This window comes from Fundulus heteroclitus, chromosome 6 (genome assembly GCF_011125445.2).
Source record: "Fundulus heteroclitus isolate FHET01 chromosome 6, MU-UCD_Fhet_4.1, whole genome shotgun sequence".
In the NCBI taxonomy this organism is placed as follows: Eukaryota; Metazoa; Chordata; class Actinopteri; order Cyprinodontiformes; family Fundulidae; genus Fundulus; species Fundulus heteroclitus.
In genome coordinates, this window is record NC_046366.1 from 10571427 (window position 1) to 10599233 (window position 27807).

General features: G+C 39.8%; 1 protein-coding gene across 1 annotated transcript; it reads right to left on the reverse strand.

Moving 5' to 3' along the window:
* Positions 1 to 307: 307 nt before the first annotated feature.
* lrrc24 (leucine rich repeat containing 24) lies at positions 308 to 23556 on the reverse strand. Its single transcript, XM_012851899.3, has 5 exons — positions 23243 to 23556; positions 6193 to 6387; positions 5241 to 5519; positions 4799 to 4967; positions 308 to 2172 (listed from the first exon to the last, which is right to left on the reverse strand). Exons 2-5 carry the CDS (start codon positions 6352 to 6354, stop codon positions 926 to 928), a joined length of 1857 nt encoding a protein of 618 aa, XP_012707353.2. The 5' UTR covers positions 6355 to 6387; positions 23243 to 23556; the 3' UTR covers positions 308 to 925.
* Between the last annotated feature and the right edge of the window lie 4251 nt (positions 23557 to 27807).

Consider the following 27807-nt stretch of genomic DNA (forward strand, 5'->3'; position numbering starts at 1 on the left):
GAGGCGAGATGCTTTTTTCCCCGTGAAAAAGACAACCACAACTCTCACAGTGTGAAATGGTATAGAACTGGAAAAATCCAACACCCTGAAATCCCCTTTTTTGTTTTACGTGTCAAATATTGTCTTTGGTTTTGTTGTTGTGTTTCATCTAAGTTGCTGTGTTTTGCACTTGAGGACCTCCTAAAATGTTTTGGATTAACTCCCGTTGTGGTGTGATAGTACGAATAAAGTAAACACAAGACACATCTTAAATTAAGTAAAGATTACAGTGAAGTGATGCAAACATTCAAAACTATGACTTTTGCCGTACCATGTTGGACCCCTTTAATCCCTCTGGCAACACACAGTCACTCAACGTATTCAGCTGATGCTGCAGCTTCCAAAAGACGATTGTTGTAGATCTAATTCTAATTGAAATTTGTAACAGGGTCCGCAAAAAAGCTGCACTTTACAAAAAATTAACTTTGTCGTACTCAGAGATAACATACTTAAACTGAAACTTAAAGGAATACATTTAAAGAAAATATTCATCACTAACCACTGACATTTTTACAACCACAAACTGCACTGTTTGGGCCTCTTTTCTTAGCATCTTGTTTAACTGTTATATCAACTTATTCTGATGAAGTTAGCCACTTGTAATTATCCTTAAAGGGTTTGTATGGATGAATAAAAACCACGGGACAGTAGATTTTTTTTCCTGTAATTATCATTGTCCAGTCCTGTGTCCCATCTTTTTGTCACACAATCAATTAGAAGAGGCTCTTTGACAAGATGGAAGTGATCCAGTTTTCCCTCTGCATTCACTATCTGAGTGTCTCTTTTTTAAAGTCAGATACAAATCTGACACTTTAAATTGTTACAGCAAGATCATTGTTAAAGTCTTTAAGTCCTTTAATATTTAGTTTCACCCATTAAATATCCTTCAGCAGTGAATCTCGTACGCCACCTGGGACCCAAACAGAAGGCTCTGGCTGAGAAGCAGATCTTCTGGACCTGCCGTTAGCGGCCCTTCTCCACCTTCTGCTAGGTTTCTGCAAAACCCAATTCCCGCCGATCGCGTCAGTGTCTGCACCATTTCGTGATCCAGAAGAGCTTCTTTCATTCCCTTCTGCTGGACAAAGCCGCTCATCATTTGACACCTTGATGTAGTAGAGCCCATGACAGGCTTGGTTCGGTTGAGTACATACATCTCATGGCCGTGGTCATCACGGTACTCTTCCAACTGCGCAAAGGTCGTTGGTCCATCAGAGTAGTCATTCACGTAAAGGATGCTCTCCTCTTTGCTGGTACAGTAGGAGCCATTGTCCTCTTTTTGATACTGCTGGTGACGAGTGTAGATCATAATCAGAAGAAGAACAGCAGTGAGAGCCAGAAGGGAGATTCCAATAGCGATGGCAGTCTGTGTGGCTGGACCCAGAGCATTGAAGTCCATGCTTTCCTGCTCATACAGGGGCTCCTGGCTAACATCCAGAACTTCTGGCTGATAGAAGGAGCTAGACGATGAAGAAACATAGGAGTGTGTGTTCAAACGAGGCCACAGCTGGGATGAGTAAGAGGAAGAAGACATGTTGACTGCCAGGTGAAATGTAACCCTAGCCACACCACCTGGGTTCCACGCCTCACATTCATAACGACCAGCATGCGCTACAGTCACATTGCTGAGGAATAACATGCCGCTGCCCATGTCTGGGTCAAAGCTATCTCTTTCACCGCCCTCCTCTGCCCCACGCACAAGTCCTTGAATTTCGCCGCCACTTCCAACCTTAATCCCCCCACTGCTGGGCAGGGCTGTTACCACTCCACCTGGCCCTGGACGGTACAGTTCCCCATTGGGTCCCAGCTCTTGGAAAAGACCTCTAGGTGATAACTGGGCCTTGCCATGGGAAGCTTTTTTCCACGTCACCTGAGGCTGAGGATATCCGGAGGCCTGGCAGGACACTCGGAGGCTCTCGCCAAGTCGTACAGTCAAGTGGCTGGGCTCGAGCTGCACCACAGGCGGAATACACACCAGACTGTTAGGCGCCACCTCTGCCAAGCTGAGGTGAGAAAGACGCGGAGGTTCAGCACACATCAGTCGACGCTGCTCTGCCGAACTCAGTAGGCGCTGTCCATCTTCGCCGATCCATGTTCGTAGCCAGCCGAGAGCGCAATCACAGCGCCATGGGTTCTCTGAAAGAATGGGATAGGGGTGAGAAAAGCACAAATTACACCAAGAGTAATATTAAAGTCAGGATTGGACTTTTAAGTGACACATTTTAAATGCTTAGAATATTCTTGATTTCTTGAGGTTCATGAGTTTAATCCAGATGCATCCAGAATATAGGACATACAAACAATTGCTAGATTATTTCCTTATTACAAATTCTGGGTTTATGCTGTTGAAGCAGATATTGGGTAGTTTTAACAAAAGATTGTATAAAAAAACTTTGACACAGTTTGTTGGATTAGAGAAGAGACATTCTTCACAAGCCGCCATTTTGAACGATACAATGGCCCGATAAAGCTTCATTGCCCCTCTTCCACTTGAAGAAATGGTTGGATGCTAAAACTCTGCATTATGCAATAACAGTACGTTTATTAGCGTTAATGTCAGCGGAATGTGTTAATGAAATTAATTAATGACACAGAAGAACCGATTTGTCTAATCATGATGACATTAGCATTTGACCTGCTAAGTAGTTGGCACAAGCCAGCGCTTGCTATGTTTGACATTTACACCCTGTCTAAACAATTAGTTATAAAGTCAAAACATACTGGCAATATTTCATTTCAGTGTGATATATTGAATATGAATTTTGCTATTTATATTTAATTTTTTCAATATAACTACTAAGGAGCATCTCTGCAGGTCCTTCCTCCCAGCTGCTGTTAGACTTTATAATCCCTGCTGCTCACAACAGACTCAATCAGTGTTTACAACATGCTGGTGGTTATACATGTTCTGATCTGATTATGAATCATTTAGATGGTTTCTCAGATGTTGACTTGTACACACCTTAGCTACTTTGAGATGCTGCTGTACTATCAAGCATATTGCATATTATAGTATCTCAAGTTCTGTAAATAATGTTAAAATTTAATATGTTATCTTTTTCTACCTGAGTATGCAATATTATCAATAATCTACTCTGGTATTTCTTTTTACTTTTTATTCTTGATGTTTCTTTAGAGCTAACTTTAGATTACACTCGCTTGCTTTTTTTTCACGACTAATTATTGTGTGGAACTCTGTCAACTCTGCCACACCTGAACTTCATTGTGGGACTATAAAGGAATTTCTTATCTTATCTTATCTTATTATTTATTTTAAATTAAATATTTCTCACTCAGTGATCCAGGTTATGGCTGAGTCTTTTCAGCCCACTCCATGCCTTTATGTTAGACATCAATTACTTTTTATCCATTTTCAGGATTAGATCAGTCCATACTTGACCCAGAAGAAGGAGAGCAAAAATAACTCAAATTGGCTTGTTTTTTACCAAGCTGATTTTATGGTTTGTTAAATCATACATCCAGCCTGTTTTCACGGTATTCTGTTTGTACCTTATTCTCAGGAGCCCACTGAGACACTTTACTCAACTCTTGTCCTCTGTGTTGTGAGCTGTGTTGTTCTTGAGAAAGCCGTATTTTAGCAAAAGGGCATTCCTTTAATCCTCAGAAGAGATACTGTACCATCTTGCTTAAGATTCTACACCATAGTAAACCAAGAGCACAACTGCACTATGCAAAGAGCACAATTTTTATTCTAAAATACTAGCTTTCGCCGTGGATAACCCGAAAAGGTCCATTGTTCTGGCATAAATTCACATTTATTTGGTCCTACTTGATGAAACTTCCAAATCCTCCATACCAGAAGGCTAATCAGCCAGTTAACACCATAGCAGCAGCCATAATGTAGCTTGTCTGTTACTTATTGACTCCTCTCATACACACAGAGATCATTGAAAATTAAACCTCCAATGACTTATAGTTGTAAGATTTTTTTTCAAACAATTAATTTTTTCCCCTTTTTGTTCCTTTCATCAATTTCCCTAAATCATGTGTCTATCAAAAAAACAGAACCAGGATTTCCAGCTACTCATTTGAAAACTGAAAAAAAAGACATTTCTTTCTGAAAATAACTGATTTTGAAGATGTTTAAATTTGCTGATAAAACCATTGGCTACACAGACCGAAAAACACAAGATGTGGTTTAAATCTAAATCTAAATGAAGTGGAGGGGTTGAGTCCCACACTCTCGTGTCATCGGCGCACAGCGGACCAATTACTGCCAGTATGAGTGAATGTCACGGTGCTGGTCCGAGGAAGTTGCAGAAATAGTCTGCCTTTACAAAAGGTGTGAGAGGAAGAGTTACCAAAGCTGACTGATATATACTGGCCTCCTAATTGGCCTCTACACCAACTTCTTTTAATTGGATATTTCACCGTGATACACTCTGATAGTGTCTTGAAATACTGTTTTAATAGCAAGTGTTTGGTTGAGTGAATTTCTTTAATTTGCAGAAAAAAAATCTTAAAATGATCTTAAAAATATAACATGAGCCACTGAGCTGTTTCCATATATATATATATATATATATATATATATATATATATATATATATATATATATATATATATATATATATATATATATAATATCAGGAGTAACTCTCAGAGATTTGCTAAATACGGTGTCAATTTGTTAGGATAACATGGAAGATCTTTCTAAAGATGCTTTGAATTTAAAATTTACAGGGGATTGCATGATACCTCCACAGCATCAAATACAGTAAAATCTAAAAGTTCTTCCTACCCGTGATACGGAGCACCTGCAAGCTGACTAGAGGTTTTAGGAACGAGGCTCCCAGAGTGCGGAGGTGATTCCTGCTGAGGTCCAGCAGGGCCAGGGATGATAGGCCAGACAGAGCATGCTCTGCTAGCAGCTCTATGCTGTTTTCCTGCAGGTGTAGTTCCTGCAGGCGCTGCACATTTAAGAAAGACATAAAGCACACAGAAGACAGGCATGAAAAGTGCTTGTCTAATGCAGAAAGGTAGTAAATCCCGCAGATGAGTCAATCCTTGCTGCACCAAGAATGAAATAAGGATTAGCAAGACATGTCAATTTTGATGTACTGTATATTTTTAGATGTCTCTCTACTTAATCCATAAAAAAGTCATCCTGCTTTTATTTTGTGGATGTCTCAACTCAAATTGTTGAAACAACTGTTCTTTCTTTCCTTCTGACATGACCAAACCTGCAGTCCCCTGAAGGTGTGGTCCTGGATGCGAGTAATCTGGTTGCCGGCAAGATAGAGGATGCGGAGGTGCTCCAGACCCTGGAACATGTCAGGGGTGACCAGGTGGATGAGGTTTCCATTGAGGGCCAGCTCCAGCAGCTGGCCCTGGTTGAGAAAGGCCCCGGGCTCCAGGGCAGAGATGCTGTTGTTCTGCAGGTACAAATAATGGAGGCTTCTCAGGCGATTCAGGTCCTGGAGACGAATCTGCACTATGGCGTTGTCCTGGAGGAAGATCGTCTTGGTAAAGCAAAAAAAAAGGGATAAAGAAAATGAGTGGTCAACACGTGCAACAATTAAAGGGGGATGCATGTTTGCAAAGCAGTGTACTTTGCTGTGCGTTGCGGAGCTTTACAACAATGTTAACAAGCACCAAAAAGAAGGAGCTGGTCGAGGATCAGGACAATAACCAAAGTGGTGGCACTTCTCTTATCAGATGTTGCCAAGATTTGCAGAAATACTTTGTAAGTTTTAATCCACAACCCATTGGCGCCCAGCTGATTGCTAATGTGGCTTCATCGTGTGTCGAGGTGAGCTATGATCGACGAGCCAGAGCTGCTGATTGAGGTTAATGGCACAATTTATGCGAGACTTGCTTTTCATCAATATTCATGAGCTGCGGTAATGTTGGAGGGCCTGAACCCTGAAGGAAAAGACGGTGTAATGTTAAACATCTTCTTAACAGATGATCAGTGGGTGTGCGAGAGTCACTTTCTGAGGAAGGATGAATAATTACGCGGCCGACAGTGCAGACCCTCCCCCAGGCTTACATCAAAGAGGGTCAGAGTGAATTGATTAATCCCAATCATCCCAGGGTAATAAGAAAGGATGCGGGAAGAAGTCAACCCGAAAACCACCCCTGTGCACGGAGCACAGCTAGAGGCCCTAACTTTTTATCGTTTAACCAACTGACCTCTGTGATGGAGGGGGCACCCTGTGGGATTTCCTTGATCCCCAGCGATCCACACTCCACTGTGAGGCTGTAGCAGCGGCATCCAAAGGGACAACCCAGGGACCATTGAGGGATGAGGGTTAGGGTCATCAGGGTGAGTCCAGGGAACCACAAACGGGCCATGGCAGCTCCACGACGGGCCTTCAGAGACAAACCCTGAGGAGGGAAGACAAAAGGCAATTAGGGATCACACATCCACCTCCGTTGAACTGGAACAAACCTCTTGGACCAATGTAGCGATGGATTCTCTCTCATAATACACACTGACTAACTAAGGCTGCAGATGTATTGAATAAGGAGATGATTGTCGAGGGAGGATTTACAAAAAAAAAAAAAAAAAAAAGCAAGAGAAGTTAAGCATGTTTCTTCATCCCCCGGCCGATTACCATTCAGCTGTGTCTATTCAGCGGAACTGCAGCAGCCTCTATTATAGACTTCAATAAATTAAAGATGTGATAAAAGACGTGCAGGTTGCCTCAAGGACCTCTCTCCGTTCTATTTAACTCATACGCAAACCCAACCTTTCAGCTGCTCCGTCTCTGCCTTTGTCTTCCCAACACACTCATGCGTAAGTGCAGCAAGGAAAGAAAGGGCTCTCAGTCGAGCTCAATAATCTCAGAAACCACCTTTACCTCCCCGAAGCAAATCCCAGGAGGTAAACAGCTCTAATGATCTGATCATGACCATCAGGGTTTACCGCGTGGCGCACCTCGAGGCGATATCTCCCTGTGATATGCCCTCATCACTGAGGAACTCATCCGTGCACTACTTTCTTTCTTTATTCCTGTACTGCCTGGAAGGGGTTTATTGTTCTGTCCGACTGCTCGCGTCAAAACGGGCTCACGCTCCCTCCCCAGGAACATGCAGGCTGGCGGCATTTGCCACCCTCCCCCGGCTGCAGATCGCATGAAGGTACAGCGCTGTAGGAGATATAATACAAGTTGAAAATGTCCCTCTGAGTCAGTGCTTCTGCCGCACCGACGGAGGAGGAAAGAAGCTGTTTTCGGTGGAGACGCAGACGTCTCCCTGTTCCGATCCCAACTCTCACATTATTATAAATGATTTATGCACTCCCAGGCGCTGTCTTTTAATCCTGTTAAGCTTGTTTTACATGCAGAACTTCTAGTTTGCACCGATTCACAGCTGGCTCTGGATCACTTGATATTCCGGCTTGTTAATTACAAGAATATTTGCAGATCTTGTTTAAGTTGGGTGATAAAAAGGTCCCACGCCAGAAATAAACTGCTACTTATTAATATTTAGTGCCAGAGCTGCTCAGCCAGATTGACATAAGCATGTCCCTATTAGTAAAGCTTTAACCCAGACTGGCAATTTAATGCCTACGTTTTTAAGCAAGCAAGTCTGTTTTAGTGGCCGAGAAGTCATTTCCAGTGGGGGCCACACGGCATTATTGAGCCAATGAGCAATGAACTGGATTTTAATGTGGCACATTTGATTTGCAGCACATTTATGAGGATAGCCAGCCAGATTAATACAATGTGACCTACATAAGCGCTTTTGTCGCTGTGTCTCACTTATTAACAAAAGTATGCCATGCCTCCTCTCCAGCACGGAGAGAGAAATCATGCGTTCCATTGTTAGGGACAGAGGAGATGAAAATCGAATGGCGAATGAGGTGCTTGTCTGTAATATTGTTGCTTCACACAGTGTGGCATCGTGTAAATAAGTTTGACTGGGCCTCGCAGCACTCATCTACCCTCAGCGACAGTGCCTTGAAAACACCAAATTATGCAACCCAACCTTTTTTTGTATTTTGTCCTGATGAAACCACAAAGAATATTGTTTTTTTTTTCTTTCTTTTTTTTTTGGAGGCGTGGTTAACAAGATAGACTTTATTTTACAAATAGAAATATTAAGTGCGATGTGCACATGTATTAACCACCTTTACTGTGATACCACATTTTCAGAGGTTACCTAAGAAATAGAGACATTGTGCTAATTCTATCTCAGTATGAAGATGGTTCTGTGAAGACCTCAGAGGTCTGTTGGAGAAAATTTGTGAACAAACAGCATCATGGAGACCATGGAACACATGGATAAAGTTGTGGAGAGGTTTAAAGAGGGATTAGGTTATAAAACAATATCCCAAACTTTAAGGCCCCAGTGTTTAACATTTTACATCCATCTAGTGGTGCGCTAAATGAATTACAAATTACCTCGCCATTAAGCCAGTAATAACTGCTACAGAAGCCGCGCAGTGTCATAAATGTGACGATGTCAACATGTCTTCCATATACTTGGTATTAAGCTCCTGCTAATAACAGCTACGGTCATCGTGTTACATGGTTTTGGCACTGTTCCAAATCTGCTTTTTCTAATGTTGCTTGTAAATTCCATTAGTTGCGAATGGCGTTTTTTTTGTGCTTGTTTTTGAACATGAAGTCACTTATTTGGACTCTAAAATAACCGACTATAAACATGAGTTATAAAGAGAGCCACTCACGATGCTGCGCTACAGACAGCGTGAACGGGCTGAAATATCACTCCGCCCCTCCGCGTACGCACATACTCTAGGAGAGGGAGACGAACAAACGAGCCGTCTCTGCTGGAAGGACAGAGTAGGACCACACTGCCCTGTTTCTAACATGACGGCAAAATAAACGTCTCTGTTATATTGAATTAACTTATCTGTCCAGCAGAAAGCCTGCAGCCTCCACATCCATTTTGAATCCCCACAAATTGTCTCCAACCTACCTGGGAATAATAGCTATGCCGATGTAGCATCTTGTTTTTTTTACCCCCTGGTTATTACTTCTTTATTTTTTCTTGGTTACTTTCTCTTCCCTCTCACTGTGCAAAGAATATGGAAGGTCCTCCGTTTCAACAGAAAACAGCAAATAGAACGATCTACGGTCTTCTTTGCTTGTTCTCTCCTCCACTGACAGCACGTCTTCATATAGAAGACAGAAAGGTAAAACATATAAGGCTGACAAATTTGTCCTCTTTTGACTACTGTAATCAAAAATGGCGCCACAGCATTGGGTCTCCCAGTGGGTGTTCCACCATCTATGTAGTTATAAACGACTCACTCTAAGCTATGAAAACGATTTCATTTTTGATGCGATTGTTATTAGACTTTGGCAGAATGTGTATTCATTTTTCGCTAATAAAAAGCCAAACTAGTTACACACTGTCCCTTTAAACATTTCACAATGCCCCCCTTTGATCCCTCAGCCAAGGATAGAAAAATAGGTTCTCAAATCTACCAAGCTATGAGCATCCACTTAAACTGACAGGAAGGGTGAGTAGAGTGTTTAACAGAAGTGGCAGTGTCCCCTGATTAGTCAGGTGTGATACTCTTTCACAAGACCACCATTAGTCATGCACTGATCTTGATGGAGGAGGGGAAAGAAGAAGGCCATTGTTCAAAGATAGCTATACAAGTATATCTGCAAAGAACATATAGGAGAATAAGCAAACACGTGAAGAAAACTGCTCTGATCAAATTAGACCTAAGTAGAATTTTTTGGTCTACATGCAAAGTGTTGCACGAGACGGAAAAATAAACAAAAAAAACAACAACACTGCACATCACCCTGAACACACAATTCAGACATTAAAATATGGTGGAAGCCTCCATACGTGGGGATGCTTTTCCTGAGAAAGGAAGGGAAACCTGGCCAGAGTTAATGGGAAGATTGATGGAGTCCAATTCTAGCCTTTGTGGGCTGGTGTCCTGCATGGTTTAATTTATCTGCTTGAAATCACCCGATTAAAATTAATTGGTCATTAGCAGGCTACTGGAGGATATGATGTCAAACCAGAAGCCGCTGAGGACTGGAACTGCCCACCGTTGATTTAATCCATCCTCCCTTCAACTCTGATCCGCATCCTTATTCCTGCCGCAGAAAAACTTCCCCACACCCTGTGTAGTTTGAAAGCCAAACTACTAGCTGAAAAATAAAAGAGCACAATGAACACATGGTGAAACACGTAGGTGGCAACAGCATGCTAAGGGTCTGCTTTTCTCCAGCCTGGGAAGCGAAGCTGGTTAGAGGTTAGTTGATGGATGGCTCTATATATATATGGCAGTCCTGATAAGAGGCTACACAATACTTGCGACTCAGGTGAATGTTCATCTGGCTGCAAATCTAAAAGGTTTGACTCAGGGGAGATAGATACAAACGCTTGCATTTTTACTTCCAAATCAAGATTATTCACTGCTTTGTTTTAGTCTATCACATACAAAGTCAATAGAACACAATGCCATTTGTGATTGTAGTGTAAAAAAAAGTTCAAGAGGTGTTGCATAATGGTGCACAGAGCAGGCGGGACTGTCTGGCTCACTGCGTAAACACAAATTACACTTTACCATTTAGAGAAAAGAGCTCCGCTTTTTCATTTGAGGAAAAAAGGAAAAGCCCGCTGATTGACAATGATATTACTGATAAAGTGTGATGGCAGCCTGATGGGATGCAAGCAGAACTGACTGCGTGATCAGGATTCACAAAGGAAAAAGGAGTTTTTCTTTAAACAAAGCCGCTCAGAATTATATTCCCTCGCAATATGGGTCCAGGTTTTTCAGCTAAAGCCTTGAGTACCTGTTCCTGACCATTTTGTAAATTTTTAGTGGGAGGTCAATTTATTCATTTGAAGCAGAGTAATCCACTGCAGTACATACGGTAATCTGCACAATCAGACGCTTGTTAGCGAAGCCGCCCCTGGCGCTGTCATAGGAGGAGGTGCTTTGTTCCGTATGAGAACAAACCAGGTCAGCAATAAATCATTGTTGACTGCGAGTTTAAAAAGCGTAAATTCGATGATTAAAGCTTAATGTTGTGCCCACAGATCAGGTAGTCAAAAGACACCGGCTCCAAAGGTCTGCCACGCCAGATGTCAGTCAGCAAATGCCAAAAGGAAATCAAATCGAAGCGCACGTCAAAATTCACCTCCAGCATCCTAACATGCTTCTGCAAACACTTCAATTCAGATCAGCTCAGGGTATGTTTATCCGGGTATTTCTGAAATTACATTTGCCACTTTTATTCTCGACATAGTGTTGTATTTTCACACTCCAAACAAACACTCCTCTGCTGAGCAATAACAGTCTGGCTTCGGCCAAACATTCCCAGCAAAAAAAATAAATAAATAAATGAAAGAAGAAAATAACGTGCCGTAGCTGCTCCACGGTGATTTTTATTCAGGCAAAAGTGGGTGTTGCCGTGTCGGTAGTGATGCGGACAGCTGAAGAGCTGGAGGCAGAAACAAAGTTCACATCCCTTTGCTGCCACCCGTGCAGGTCAACCTCATCTGTTGTTATGGTAACTCCTGTGATGAGGGAAGGTCTGCTCACAGGGCCCGAAGGCCAGCCAGGGCTCCCGTGAGCCGCTGTTAGGCAAACAACTCTGCAGAAATAGGAGCTGTCATTTCCCGCTGAAAATTGCTCACAGGCACTTGAGCTATCTGATGACCTGGAGCTAAATTGCAAAATTCGTTTTCTCTCCAAGTTTTTCTTCCTCCTTTTTCCCGGTCCAACTTTTTTGCTCCTGCTCCCTTCCTGCTCTCTTCTTCCCTTCCAACATTTCTCTGAAAGCCTCAATTATTTTTTTCCCCCTCTTCGTGAGTCTCTGACCTCTGCCTTTTCTCATCTCCCATCCTTCTTCTCTGACTGACAGGTGCTACATCATTTGTCTTAGAGCATTCTTTTGTCCACAAATAGACCGAGGCCAAGACACTAACCCGGCTGTGTGGCACTAACCCAAGAATAACACACTGACTTTAAGAAATTGTCTCAGTGCACAAAACTGTGCGCATACTCATACGCATGCATGGCACGCCTACAATGTAGCAGTTGTGGACTAACAAAGACCACCTTTCTGGGGAACACACACACACACACACACACACACACACACACACACACACACACTCACAGTTCATGTCTGCAACCAGCAGCACCATCATCATTCACCTACGAGTCAAACACATGCGCCCACACATATTTTTGTGTGAGTAGTAAAGGAAGCTCTGCTCAGTTAATAAGTCTGCATTGATTTCTTTATTTTTCCACAACTGCCCTGTCCTACTCGGCTTCTGCAGCCATCGATTTCTAACATGAAGGCAGATGGGAAGGGCAGGTCGGTTGGCATTTGTGAATGTCTATGTTGAAGAGAAACAGAGTAAATGAGTGTAGTTTTTTTTTTTTTTTTTTTCTAATCGTGCATTTGCGTGCGCGTGCACATGTGCGTCTGCAGATCACTTGTCAGACTGCCTCCAGCAGAATCACCCTCTGAGCAGCAGCAGCAGCACTCCACCGCTGCTCCCTGAGGAACATTTAGACTAAAAACCCTCCATCCGTCTCCCCTTCGTGCGGCGAAAAACTTCATGAATGTTTTCTTTATATAAGTTCTTATTAGAAACCTCCTTGAGAAATAGAAGCAGTGGCTGTTAGTTCCAGCGAGCTAGCAGAAAAACTGCTAACCTTTTGAAGTAATTGCACAGATACTTGAACTTTAGAGAGATGATTAAAAAAATTGTGGAGATAGCATCGTTTCTTTTGGACCATAATTGATACATTTATGTGATGGATTATCACATGTTCCTTTTAATTCTTCCTAAGAAAGCATCTCAACTGTATGGATTGAAAGAACAAAGTGAATAGACTAGAATATAATAGAAATAACCTTTAATGTCCCTCAGTGGGGAAATTCAAGTGTACCAGCAGCAAACTGAAAGGCAAACGGAAGCATGCAGATACACGGAAAGGTAAAAATATAAAGACAAAACATAAGAATTTGACGCTTTACAGTAAGGGCAAGTTTACAGCATAAGAACATATACTGTTCAGGTATTGAAAATAGCATACTCAGTATAAAGTAATGTGCAACTGAGTAGGGTGATTTTAAAAATCTACAAAGCGTGCATGTGTATTTATGCATTAAAACAACCAAAGAGTATTTACAAGAAAGAAAAACACTGAGTTTGTTGGGAGCAGTCATAGTTATAAAGTCTAACAGCTGCTGGTTGAAATTCTATGCAGATGTGTATTGCGAGCCAGGAAAGTGACATAAACAGTGGCTGAATATCTTGTAAACATTACTGATTTATAGTCAATGAAGCCCAATAAAATAGATGCTAACCTGTCCACAAACAATTATTGAAACTCAGCTTGAATGATAATTAAACTCCTTGGTATTAGCATACAATAAGCCCAATGTTTTATCATCTCTGGTGCAGCAGGTGACACACTGGGTGAAGGATGGGAGCATGGATGACAGGGAAACATGATTACAATTCCCGATGATCAGTAAAAGTCATGTTGTGATGCCATGTTTGGAGTCTGCTGGTTACAATGTGTAGAATATTGCATGCTGCTGAAGCATTGGTAGAGGAGGGTACATACACTGTTATTGCCATAACATGTACAAACATCGGTAGTAGAAAGTATGGCCTCATGCCAAAAGCTAGCAATTCAATGTCCTTACTGTAGATATCATCTCTTTGATATTTAAACGTCCAGAGGTGCACCATGCTGCTCTATAGACTTAAAGAATCTCAACGAGTCAACAGAGGGCCGGCTCTGTTGTGCAGACTCCTTTTGAATCTCTTCAGATGATTTTACAAAGAAAATGTGCCGCTCTAAGAGCTACTAAGAGCTAACAGCTAATTTCTAATTTCTGAAAGTGATACTACTCACATAGTCTCAAAACAAAATGCTATTAAAAAGGAAAAACAAAATGTCTACAAAATGGTAAGCAGAAAAAACAAAACACATACCACATCTAAAAATGTGCTATGAGTTGGGAGCGGCTGGAACAATGTGCAGTCTTGCGCAGCGCCAGAATGGTTTGCAATGGTAATGGCAGAAACCCTCTAAACAAACTATTTTTACCTGAATACTTAAAGTATCACCTTTATGCACACCATGTGAAGTAGACTAAACATTCTCAAAAAGCCGCTTTGACATCTTTGGTACTGCAGTGATCCACATTTAAATTCATTGTCCACAAAAGGGGAAAGCATGGAACAGTGAGTAATCTTCCTAGTAGTGGTCAGCCAACCAAAATTAGTTAAAGAGCTCACCAAAAGTTGACAACAGAATCCGGAATAACATCTAAAGGATTTAAACAGTTTACTTGCATCAGTAAAGGTTAGTGTTTATGATTCAACAATAAGAAAGAGACTGGTCAAAACTGCGTCACTTAGATTACACTTACATCTGAAGGAAATACTGTGGCTTAACATTAAACAGATTATGTTAAAAAAAAACATACATAGAATTAGAACAATTCTGCAAAGAGTGGGTCAAAATGACTCTCAAGCGACGTTAAATGGTTGTCATAAAAAACTTTATGTCAGTTCAGTTTCTGGCACAGTTATTTATGTTACTTTTCATGACCATGCCGGGTTGAAAAACTTTAAACAAATCAAAACAGCTTTGTATGTTTACCCAGGTAATTTTTGATATCTACATTTGTTTCAAAATTTGAAACATAATGTAACAAAAAAAAAAATGGAAAAAGTATATTTTTGGGGTAAATACTTTCACTGCACTTTAGATCTTCCATTAAAGTATAAGACAAAATATAGGCTTCAGCGAATTTGGTATATAGTACTAATTTTGGTGTCATTGGGTTAACACGACAGAAAAGAAACTGATAACACTCTGTATCAAACAGCAGCACTGTAACTATACCTGAAAGAAAACAGAATTACAAATAGCAGAATGTTCTCCTTGCTCTCTCAGCTAATTGTTGTGCTTTAATAGCAGTCCATTTGATTTGGGTCAGATAATTGTTAGCGACATGCACAATAGCAAACCCTATGGCAGCGCAATCAATGCCCATTTTCCATGGAAGATTTATTTTTCTGAACCCACTGCTCAGACAGGGGTGATTGTAACGTCACACTGTGATTGCTCAAAGCTTAAAAAAGAGATTTGAAATCTCATTTAAGCCTCGCGCATTCACCCCCCCCCCCTTCCTATTTTTCCTCCGTGCGTTCTTTCTTCTAAATCCAGTGCTTTATCTGCTTGATGAAACAGAAACAACATTGCAAAAGCTTTTTGAAAAATGCATGACTTCCAAACAATAAAGCCGGGTGCACCAACAACATTCACACTGCTCTCAAAGACAGAAACATCTATCTAGATGAAATTAGAATAACACAAAAAAGATTTCGCTAATGAGGACTCATAGTAAGAGAACACAATGAATTAAATTGCTGCTCTCTAAATGCCTGACTATAAGACAAATCTCTCAGCGCCTCATGACGCCCTTGTTACAAAGAGCCACAGTCATACCAATATGATAGAAGCTATCACAGGGTATTCATAATGCAAATAGAATTGCTTCTGTCTGCTTAGGGCACTACGTTTTCTAATGCATCTTAAAAATAGTAATTTAGGTGATGCAATTTGTCAGCAGCTCAAAGATAAGAGCAACTTTAGGGCAAAAAGAGTGAGAAAAATCTGCTCTGTTTGAAGGAAAAGAACAGTCAGGAAGGATATTTAACAAAAAAAAAAAACATTAGTAGCTAAATGAAAACATAAAGGGAAGCTAGAAATTACACAATTATCATGACAGAGTAATGAAACATTGTTATAATCATAGATTATATTTGGATAAATGACACGATCCTTTAGTGAGTAGATTTAGTCTGTTGTATCATGTAATAATCAAAGCCACACTTTGTCTACTATGAACAATTTGTGCAGATTCAAATCTGATATATAATTTATTTATAAGTTTGTTGGCGTATGGAAAATTGTATATTTCATGGGTATTTTTTAATAGTATGTGAGCACAGGAATCAAGGGTGTAGATATGTTTTCCTTTACCCTATGCCATCATCTGTTTTTTTGCTTACTAGGTTTTTTGCATAAGCATCTATTGATAAAATGTTCTGTCCATAGTCTATGTTCGCCCATGGTCCAATAATCAATAGTAGAAATAATTACTAAATAAGTGGGCCTGCTATGAGAATTAAGCTTCAGCAGTGCAGACAGAGTGTCTGAATAGTACAACAAGAGCTTAAACAACAATTATTGTGGGGTTGCTGAGACATTTGAGTAGCTCATGTTTAAATACCATAGCAGTGGTGCATTTGTGGGCTATTTTTGGCCGTTTTAAAGATAAAAAACAGTCTGAATCGGTGGATAATTGTTTGACATTTCCAAAATATCTGTGGCAGCCTGGCTTAGCTGGTGATCACTTATGTTACAGTATAGACTTTAGGCCAAATCTAGTTAGTAAATCAGTTTATTTGGTAATTTGTGTAGTGCTAAAATGTAACAACAATACAAGATGATTACAACATATATATTTCCATGAAACACTGAAGGAACATGCTCACAAATACAAGTTATACAGTACAATGTGTTTCTTTGGTATTTTGAAATATAAACTGTCAGATGTGATAATAAAAAGTTTAAACCTGCAGTCTATATCAGGGGATGTTATTGTATTTTGAGCTGGGAAATGCTGAGAGCTTCAAACCATTAGACCAAATTTAAAAACAAACATATTGTGTCTACGTTTCCTGTGCAAAACAACCCTGTACCATGTGGGGATTATATCATCCCACTGGGAAACACTATATGCAGTATTATTAGATTTACACCAACATAAATCTGTCAATTGTGTTGCCTTTAGCCCAAGCAGTTTAGCCCTGATAAGGTCATCTAAATACCCTGTAGAAATACACTGAAACATGATAACATTCTATAAATTATTCAACAACGTTAGCACAATCTTGACAAAAGCCCAGTTTGAAGGGTCCATTCTAATTTGCACCTACTTTGAGGTCTGTTTGCTTTTTGTCACAGTTACAATATCAATGTGTGCGGGAAAACTTACAAAGCAGTGAAACAGGCTCGTTTTTGGCACATTTTGCATCCATATATTGGATTAACTGTATATAGGCACAATCACACACCTCGAGTCCAGCAGATGAAAACAGTTTACATTTATTTTTGGATCAGGTCCACAAACACATCAGGTGCAGAAGTGATCAAAGAGACAGTAAAAAGTGTGTCTGCACATAAGTTTGTCCTAACCTGAGCAGGCACTTTCCAGTACCTTCAGAAATAAAACATGTGCATGTTTTAGGGAGAAATCACATTCAAAATGACATTTCAAAAAAACATTATAACTGATGTGGATGTTTTTAATACACCACAGGAGATTGGAAAAGAGAGCGAAATGATTCATCCTTTCAAGGGATTCATTCAGAGGTACAAGGCAGTGAATTAAATTGAAATGTTTTAGACTGTAAAATTCTTTCATGTTAAGTGTAGCCTTCTGTAGTAATTTGTAACCTATTGTTTGAATAAAAAGAAACACTTTCTTGATGTGACTTGATTACATCCTGTTTATTTTTACTTAATAATTATAAAAAGGGTATTTTTTTCTTTTGTGGGGGTTCTAGCCCCACTCATCTGCTCCACCAGTATCATCAGGTCTTACCATCCCAACTACCCTCAACAAAACCCCTAAGCAGAGCAGCCTCCTCAGTGCAGGACACCCACACCGAAAATAAATTTGCATAGTCCTTTAAACAAGGTTCCCTTTGTTTCTATTAAAAAGCGTAATAAAGGGAGTTGATGTCTGCATATTCCATGATCCACTTTATCCTTTTGTACTCTGAATAATAATAAAAAAACATTGTTTATGTCACAAAAAATATTTAGTACAATTTCAGGTACAACTGAAAAAATTATAAACTTTCGCTTTTGTGACACACCCAACCAGCCACCCATTAGGTTGTTTTTTTCCCCCCTTTCTTTTCCACCTCCTGCATTAAAATTAGCACCAAATTTAAGCACAAACTTACATGCTCTAAGTTATACAACTAACCCTGGTTTTCCAAAATCTGAAGCAATTTGCTCTCGTTGTAATGTGCATAAATATACATGCAGCACAACTATGCTATCCAACACATGCATGCATTATACAACATTAACATGGGCAGGCTGCATCAGCACAAAGATAAGATTGCTCTTTGCAGCTTTTTAGGGGAGCAGATCTTGCTTTGTGTACCGTTTGAGAATTGGAATGGTGTGCAAACTCAATTTTTCTTTCAGTTTTTTCTTCTTCTTTCAACATAATTGATCATAGCGTTGACAGGCATAACAAAGGGGGTTAAAATTGTTCAGTTCCTGTGCTAAATTAGTTCAAAATCTACTTGGCAGATCAGGACGACTTTTTATCATTTGACAGTTATAAATCTGAGCAATCACTTATCACATGGAGGGAACTTCTCTGACAACACAAGACCAGTGATTTTTAGCTTGAATGTCAATACTCAACTTGTGTCAGTGTGGCCAAAAGCTCCAAAGCATACCCAAAAGTAAGGTGAAGACCAGACTTGACCTGTCACATAATATATTTTACTAAACCAGTATTATCCTAAAATATTACAGGAATAATGTGTTTCCTATCAAATCAGGAAACAAAAAAAAAAAAAAAAAAACTTTTATTTTTATTTATCTTTTATTTAGACTGGGTTAGATTATGCAAACAGTGTTTTCACTGGTCTTCACATAAAATCAATCAGGCAGCTACATCTCATTCCAAATGCTGCTACCAGAGTCCTAACATATCACACCTGTCTTTAAATCACAGCCGGTTTTCAGAAAGGACAGATAAAAAAAGACTTTAACGATCCCAGGCCTTCATGCATTTAAGAGTTTTGGGTCAGGTGTAACCTATGTCAACTCATCACATCATCAGACATCAGCTCCCTTAGTGCTGCCAGTACCAGAGGCAAACAAAGGGAGACAGCATTTAGTGTCTATGCACCCCAGCTTTGGAACCAACTCTCTGAAAACCTAGATCTGTAGAAACTGCTCATTTAATTTCAACATATTTTAGAGATTCAGTTTTATCAGTTTTATGTGCATGTTTTTTTTTGTGTTATACGTGTATTTTACAAATAATTTTAATCTTGGACTCATATGATCAGAGCATCCTTTTCCACATGTTTGAGGCGTCTCTTGCACCATGTCACCTTCTTCCACATGTTTGCTGTGTCCTCTACATTGCTTGTGGTAAATTGTGCAAAGATTGCTTCCATGAAGGCCAGATTTTATTTATGTCCTCCTTGCCCTGCCTGTCAGTAGGGGTATCAGAGTGCTGGGATCTGAATAAGAAGGCATGCCACAATATTCACATTTTAATTTATAGTAATTTTTTTCTCCCACTTCATAGTTATATGCTACTTTGTGTTGGTATGTTACATAAAATCCTGGTCAAATTCACTGAGGATGCTGGCTGTATCATGATACAATGTGAAACTTTCAAGGGGAATAAAAAAACCTTTGCGAGGCACCACAATCCACTGTTGTAATAAGTGTTTTTGGCAGCAGTTGTCCATGACTCCTGTTCCTCTTCCCTTTTCCAGAGGGCATATCTGTTTCTCTGTGTTTCCTCATGATCTGTTGTGTCACTTCTTTTCAAACACAGATCTCCTCCGGCTTCATCCTGAGACTCAACCGCTGTTACTCTACAAGCCATTGTGGGTTGCTGGAGTTGATCAGAGAAGATCGGTACACTGCTCGACTCATTTGAAATGATATTAAAAGTTTCTGAGTTGTCGGCCATGATCAAAATGAAGAGGCGGTGTTTTTCGAAGTTTTTGTTTTGTTCCATTTTCACTAGCACTTGAAACCCTCTTTTCCTCCCTCTTCTGTCTGACCCTGTGAGCCACTGATCCTTTTACATATAGTGATCACATGTGATGGCTGCTCACTGAAGCCGGGATTTCACAATGTAAAGAATAAATGAGATCTGACAGGTTGGAAGATGGATGTGGAACTGCCACCTCCTCTTTTGCTGAGAAGCACAATTTCCTCGGTTTTGATGTTTGTGGAAATTTCTTTCTTACATTCGGTTTTGTTTTATATTAAACTTTTCCCTCCTGTGTTCTAGATGGATCAATCTGAAGTAAATGGAACATTTTTTCATTTATTAAGGCGGTTGAGATGAAACATCAATAAACGTGAAAGATAATGTGTGTGTCCCGAAACAAAATTGGAATATTGCTTCTATAATGATTGCTTATCGACCCACTGTATTGCATTTCTGCAATATTGGATGTGCAATGGTGTCTGCAGGAGTCAATGAATCCTCAGAAATTATGTCTCATTGTTTCCATGGAAGTGACACTATCTGCTGATGGATGATGGATGCCAAATTACACTAAGACACTGAACCTATATTGGGGTTATATATGCAGTCACACATATAAACAGGAATGATGAAGCTGTGATAGACTCTTTTGGTCAGTTTATTTTTTATATATACATTTCTCATTTCAGCTTCTATTTACCAATATATGCCCACGGTCAGACCAGAACTAAGACAGCAATAAAATTACAGCCTATCGAGAGATTTCAGTTATCATTGTCTGCCAGACAGTCGGCAATGAAAAATTAAAAATATCCGCAGGCCCAAGGAGTCAACTTGTCCATACAGATCCGTCAGTGCAACACAGATTCCCCCACCATAAGAGTTAAACAAACGAGGTCCTATCTAGTGGCCCGCTGCTTGGTTCCACACAGCATCCTGTGCAGAATAGTAATTAACTGCAGAGATGTGCATTTACTACTCTGGCAACAGTGAAGAAACACCAATGCTGAGCCTTGGCAATAAGCATGCATAGTGGTCCTCCTGTAGGGACATGTAATATTTAACAGTAAGCAACTGCTAACCTAATCATAGCATATCGCTCCTGGCAACTCCTATGGTGTCGCTGCAATGTTTCTGCCAGATTCCTATGGAGAGTGTGCTGCGCTCAGCAGAGAGCGACTTAAGCATCCTTTAGCCAATGACAACAGCACCACTTTCATATTCCAGTCAGATACAGTTATAAAGCACATTTTAGACAAGCTGGAGTTAACTTGTGTCTACAGTGTGACCATCACCTCTAACGATAGGTATTCCTTCGTTGCAGCATAATGGCTCAAAACTTAACTATTGTTGTGCTTTTCCAACTAACCCTTCACTGAACTCCAACAGTAAGAGTAACAAAAAGAGCACATGGCAGCAAAATATTACTGTCAGTCCAAGAAATGACTCGAGCTGTTGATGTGTTGGATTCTGCAACTTCACCAAACGTAAGGCAGCTATTATCAACAACCTTGCAAAAACCCACATTTGTGATGGACAGTGTATGTGGTCATGAATACAAAGTCTTTTGTGCAACTTTGTAAGCCTTATAGGTCCCTTAATACCATGCATTCAGTGAGTGGCTAATTTAGTCCACTTACAATTACAATTAAATGGACTCTAATGTAAATGCTCTATTGAAGTAGCTGTGTTTCAGAGCTCGTTATCTTTGTTCTCCCCATCTCCATACGTAAGATGCTCTTACAGAAGCAGCTCTGAAGGCCTCTTATACAGATATGTGAACAAATGAATCTGAAGTGTTTTAAAGATTTCTCAATAACCATAACATAGAATGATATTTTGTTTAAAAAATATAATGTCACAAGGACAATTTTAGATAAACCAAAATCTTTAATTAGAGTGTATTTCAGTAGGAAACTTCTGCAATAAGGAGATAATGTTTGTAGCAAAATCATTGGTGTCATAATTATTAGTATCCCTGCTGACAATGCCCTGTACAATCCCTTTTTGCTAGCAGGGCAGAATTTAGTCTCCTATAATAGCATTTGACATATTTGGAGCATACAGAGAGAGGGATCTTTGGGCCATTCCTATTTGTTCGGACTCCCTAGCTTGTCCACAGTTCTGGTCTTCCCCTACACTCTCTGCTCTTCGGCTCACCCTAAAGGTTTTCTATTAGCAGTCTTGGGGAATGAGAATTATGGACAAATACTTATTCTGTGTAGATTTGGCCAAATCCCATGCATGGTTTAAAGACCCAAGGACTAACTGAATCTTTTTTAAACCTTTATGGCAAAAATGCCACTTTAGACCTGCTTTTGATGCTTTGGATCACTACTGTGCTAAAAGACTCATTGATGACCCATTTTCAGTTTACTGTGATGGACCGGAGACCTGTCCTGGGTGTACCCTGCCTCTTGACCAATGACCACTGCAGATAGACACCAGGGATTGTTAGAGCTACCAGTGATCGTGCACCCAGAAAAATACATCACGGTGCTTAGGTCAGAGTGAGCTTCTGGCAACACAACTGGAGGTGAGTTTAGAGTGTAAAAAACAAAAGCACATTGTTAAGTATCGTAGAAGATCTGTGATGTTGTTGGTAATTGTGTGTTAACAGTAATGCTATTGATATATTATGACACCAGTAATTTTGTTAAATCCAGTTTTTCTTAACATGGCAGTTTTTTTTAAGCGAGGCATTATGGTACAGCAAGAAAAGATACATTTATTTTATGTCTTTCAACATACACCATGGTTGTAATAATAATAATAATAATAATAATAACAACAATAATAATAAAAATTATACTACTACTACTACTACTACTACTACTACTACTACTACTAATAATAATAATAATAATAATAATAATAATAATAATAATTATTATTATTATTATAGAGCTCAGCATAGGCTCCATTTCAGTTGCTTCACTAGGTCTGGTCTTATTAACTTTGTCTGCCACATACTGTTTTGAGTTTACATATTTTTATATAGCCCATAGTAAAATCAATATTTCCAACAATTAAATATTACTTTCTGCAATCACATATATAAGTTAACATAACTAGAAATTCATAATAACAAGGAGATCAAACATTTCAGTTCGCTGTTACTTTGCTCTAAATAACAATTTTTCATCTAACTTCTGTCGATCATGCGATTATTGTTGTTACAAAAACAACTCGCCCCTTTTGTTTTTGTTTCCTCCCAGACAGTTTGAGTCCAACCAGAAGAGAAAGAGGAACCATCCTCTTCTCGCATTGTGGGATTAAATCTATCAGACATCAAATAAGGTCGCAACGTTAGTTTCTTTTTTAATAATAAAATACACCCTCAGTGTTAGTACCACATGAGCACGCTGCCTTCTTACACCCCCCCTCCCTTTTCACACACACACACAAACCGAGACACCTACCCGTTTCCTTGTGAGCTCCGTGTTTGTGCTCAGCAGCAGAGTTCCCACTTGGTCGAACGACTTGAAAGGAAAAATTCTTCTGAGAGGAGGAAAAAAATAAAAGCTGCCGCGTCCCACTTGAAATCACAGAGGAGAGACTCTCCTCCGCGCTGCTCTGCCTCTCTGCTGTCTGTCTGAGCAGCGGCTTACAGCCCATCTATTGGAAGTGGACGCTGAGGGGATAACTGGACGTCAGCACTGATGATGCTCCACTCAGACTCTGATATTGTTATGCGGCTTTGATTCCTTTTTCCTGCCTCCACCGGATGCTCTCCACCAATGGTGACCCACTCTTCTAATTATCCCCGCTTGAATGGACTCCCGCCCCCTTTTTTTTTCCTCCCTTTTCTTCTCTCTTTATCTCTGAGCTTGATTAAAACAGAGAGAAGGGGGTGGGAGGTGGGGGTTCTATATACTCTGATCTCATTTGTTCACTTTTAAACCATTAATTGTGCTGTCTCCTCTGTGCGTGAAATTCATTGTTACTCATCATTTAAAGTGTATGTGTTCGCGGCTGGGGTGACAAAAGCCACTTTCTAGTGAAACAAAAACATTCAGAGTGATTTCAGTACCACGGACAGCGGGTTCTGTCGTCATGGAGGGCTCTGGTAAAATGTGATCCTCCACGCTCTAACGCCGAAAGAAATGCTCCGAAAAGAAATAGGAGAGAGAGAGAAAAAAAAAACTGCGACAGAACTGATGTGAAAAGTCCCATTCCTGTCAGCCCAAGGACAAGGGAAATCAAGTTGAACAGCGACCTTTAAATAACCTGTAGAAAGCCCACAGTACAGACTTGATACAATGCCTTGCAAAAGCATTCATTCGTTTCCCACAGTTAATCACGTTTCAGCTACAAACGTAAATTAATTTTATCAGGATTTTATGTGATTAGACCAGCACAAAGTACATAATTGGAGGGAAGGATGGAACATGCTGTATGGTTTTAAATGGGTTGTTCATATACAAAATGTCAAGTCAGATTCTTTTAGCAGATGAGTAATTAGATAAGCAGCCGAAATGCACAAGGTAACTGTGTAACTAAAAGTTGGTCACATGTTTGCAGTTTTGCCACAAACTGTGCAACTAACACATAAAACATGCGGAAATGATTCTTTGGTCAGATGTACCCTATTACGTGTTATGGCTTACCTGCAATGTTTGGTGGAAAATTAACTGCATATACCCTTAAACACGTTGACCCTACGATGAAGCATGGTTGTGAAAGCATCATGCTGTAGGGGTATTTTTCTTCAGCAGGATCACAGGAGCTGCTCTGGGTTCAATGGATGATAAATTGAGCTACAAACAGGACAATTGTAGAATAAATCCAATTAGATGCTTTAAATTACTTGAGACTGGGGCAGAGATTTACCTTTCAGTGGTACAACAGTAGACATGCAGCCAAGAGATACAAAAAAGTCCTTCAGATCAAAGTGTGTTTGTGTCAGTTAGAATGGACCAGTCAAACTACATATCTAAATCAAACTTAGAATATGTGGCAGGACTTGCTGTTTACAGATGCTCACCATGCAGTCTGACTGACTGAGCTGTTTCACAAATAACAAGCAAACAATGTCAATCTCTATATATGTACACAGCTGGGTGAAACATACCCCAAAAGGTGGTTCTCTAAAATGTTGACTCATGACAATGGAATTCAAATAAATGCCCAACTCTTCAAAACTTTATTTGTTAAAATACTTGTGTTTACACCTCATGATTATTCACTACATTGTCTTGGTCTGTCACAATTAATCCCAATAAATTCATTGAATTTTCCAGTGGTAAAATGAGTAAACCTAAAAAAAAAAATACATCTTTCAATACTTTTATAATGCACTGCGTTGTAGGGACCTTAAGACATATGGAAATATATCTTGTTCACTTGCACTATCACTGAATATATTTAAATGGTCTGTTAAATCTGCTTTATTTTTGAATCAAGGGCTTAATTTCTCATGCTTTGAAGGAATTCTGTGGCACAGATGCTAACTTACATAATCATACTGGGTAGTTGAAACCCTTACGTGAGCAACAGTAATCATGCAGCTTACTGTTTGTAAAAACTACTGTCTGAAACCAGAAAAGAATATATAATTGTGACTGAATGTAATGGCTCTTAGAGATCAGTGTGACACAATCCTATTGATATTAGTTCTTTACACGTTTTGTTTAAACTGTATTAATCCGTGCAATTTGAATCCTACTAATAAGTTGACCAGACCTGACCCCAGCCTACTGAAAAAGCAGCATTTAGTTCCTATGCTCCGCTTATCCAGAAAAGTATAAAAGTGCTGAAAGCCTGAGTTCTTTTAAATCACATTAAAAACACATTTGTTTAGGATAGCCTTTCACTGTTCTAGTTAAACTGTTCTACTGAAACAGCATTAGTTTAAGTTTGTAGTCCAACAGTTTTTAATATTTGCTTTTAGTTTCAATTTTGCTGTTTTATTTTGTTTAATTTTTTGTACATTTTATTCCAACTTGCTTTCATTCGGTTTTTATTTCCCTATGCTTTAATCAAGTAAAGCTCTTTGCGTTGTTCTTGCTATACAAATACATTTCCTTGCCTTGGCTAGCCTTGCCTTACTATGCAGCCAACTTTTAGCATTTGGAGTGCCGGATCTTCAAAGAGTTAAAATGAGGAGTGCTTAATTGCTTGGGCAAAAACGCTTGCACGTGCAATCTATCTATAAAGAAAAACTTACCCACAATAAATCCTCTGCGTATAAAACAGCGGATTCCTTTCTCTCCAATTGAGCAATGGATTCAGGAATTATTCTGTGATGAGCAAGTTGTTGGAATCAAGGGATATGACTCTCTTGATCCAAATATAGTGAACCATAATAACACCTTTATTTAATCCAACTTGATCCAATTTGCTTTGTTTCTTTGAATATAATACAGGATGTAATACTTCAGATAATTTCATTATTTCAAATATGTTTCTGTACGTTATCCATAATTAACTATTAAACACTAATGTTCATCCTTACATTTTTAACTGCATGATCGTTTTCAGATGTTGGACAATCCCACTCTCCTCAAATCTGCTCACACCAGTAAACTCCCCAGCAGAGCAGCAAAGGCATCATGACTGTAAAACATTAATCAGGAGCTGCTGCAGTGACAAATGCAAAATGTAAAATTCAGTTTTGTTTGTTTCCAAATGGGCCAAAATATTTAATTGTGATCATTGTGTTCTTCGATTCTATTTAAATGAATCAATGGGTTCAATCAAATGCATACCTCAGATAAGACCTCTTGTCCGCAGGCCTATTGCATTGGTCTGTTCCACATGTGGCCAGATGCAGCGGTGTGCAATGTTTTGCAACATGCTGCAAACAACTACAATCTTCACCCTCTTTTGTGGGCTATATAAGAGCGCACCTCCTCCAGTACAATCGAGGTAACGGATTGTACTGGAGAAGGTGCACTCCACAATGTTCTTCACTCTGATGAGAGCCTGCTGTTCTGCCCGAGTGGTTTGATTGAGCACAGGGGAAGGGTGTATGCACTATCAACTAAAAATTAGAATAGCACATATGTAATATGTAACATTAATATAAATAATTTTACAGACTGTAAATATAAATTTACCCAAATGTCATCCATCTCCATAGTTCCCAACTTTAAGCTTTAAAAAAAAGTTGTGCACTGTCCCTGGGTATTTTGCTACACCATTTGTAATTAACCCGGCCAGCCAGACTGATAACGTGTAGCACTCTCTGCACATTATCAATCTGGGACTGCTCCTATCAAGTCCGTTTGGGGAAAGGAGGGACATTCAACTACGCTTTCCGAGCAGGTTAGATAAAGCGACACCTTGTGCCACCACCTACCAAAGGTTGGTTTTAGCCAATCATGGTATCAGATGAAAATATTGTAAACAGTGCGTGCCATGAGAAACCACAACAAGCTACGGTGGTTAAAGCCCTTCTTGCTGTTCTTCTTTCAAACAAAGAATCGTGGATTCTGACAAAACAGATGTGATAGCGGCAGCTACGTGTGCATCCTCCTGCACCACCATGTTTATTTTGTTTCGGCAGTGGTATGACCCACCTTAAACCATGATACTGCAATGTGATTGGCCTGAACTGTTTTTTGGTTTGAGCCCAAACAATTGAGTTAGGAACGGGACAAGATAGATTTTCGTGTGTTTCTGAGCGTACAAATACCGTGAGAATTCAGCTTGCAGACAAGGTTAGTTTGTAGTTATCCAACTCGAGTTGCACACAAGATTGCCATTTAAAGAATGTATGTTCTTTTGAAAGACGTGCTTGCTATCTGAGGGTTAACAATCAGCACATAAGTGCAGTCTATTGGTCCTAAAAGCAACCGCATAAAACCTGTGTTTAGTGTTATTTAATGTGTCCAGAGTGCACGGGAAATAGTTATACTTGCCCACCCTGCGTGACGCTGAATTCAAGACTTGTTACAGCACGTCTGACACACTACTCTGGGGGACATTGGCACTGAATGTGATTGTGCGCTGGATTGACCCAGATGCCAGGAAATGTAGCGTT

What these genes read in the sequence shown, in the direction of transcription:
- lrrc24 (XM_012851899.3), bottom strand. Translation starts at nt 6,354, where the DNA reads ATGGCCCGTTTGTGGTTCCCTGGACTCACCCTGATGACCCTAACCCTC. An exon ending in ACACCTTCAGGGGACTGCAG is followed by an intron (nt 4,968 to 5,240) that starts GTTTGGTCATGT and finishes TTAAATGTGCAG; the next exon opens with CGCCTGCAGGAACTACACCT. An exon ending in GCAGGTGCTCCGTATCACGG is followed by an intron (nt 2,173 to 4,798) that starts GTAGGAAGAACT and finishes CCATTCTTTCAG; the next exon opens with AGAACCCATGGCGCTGTGAT.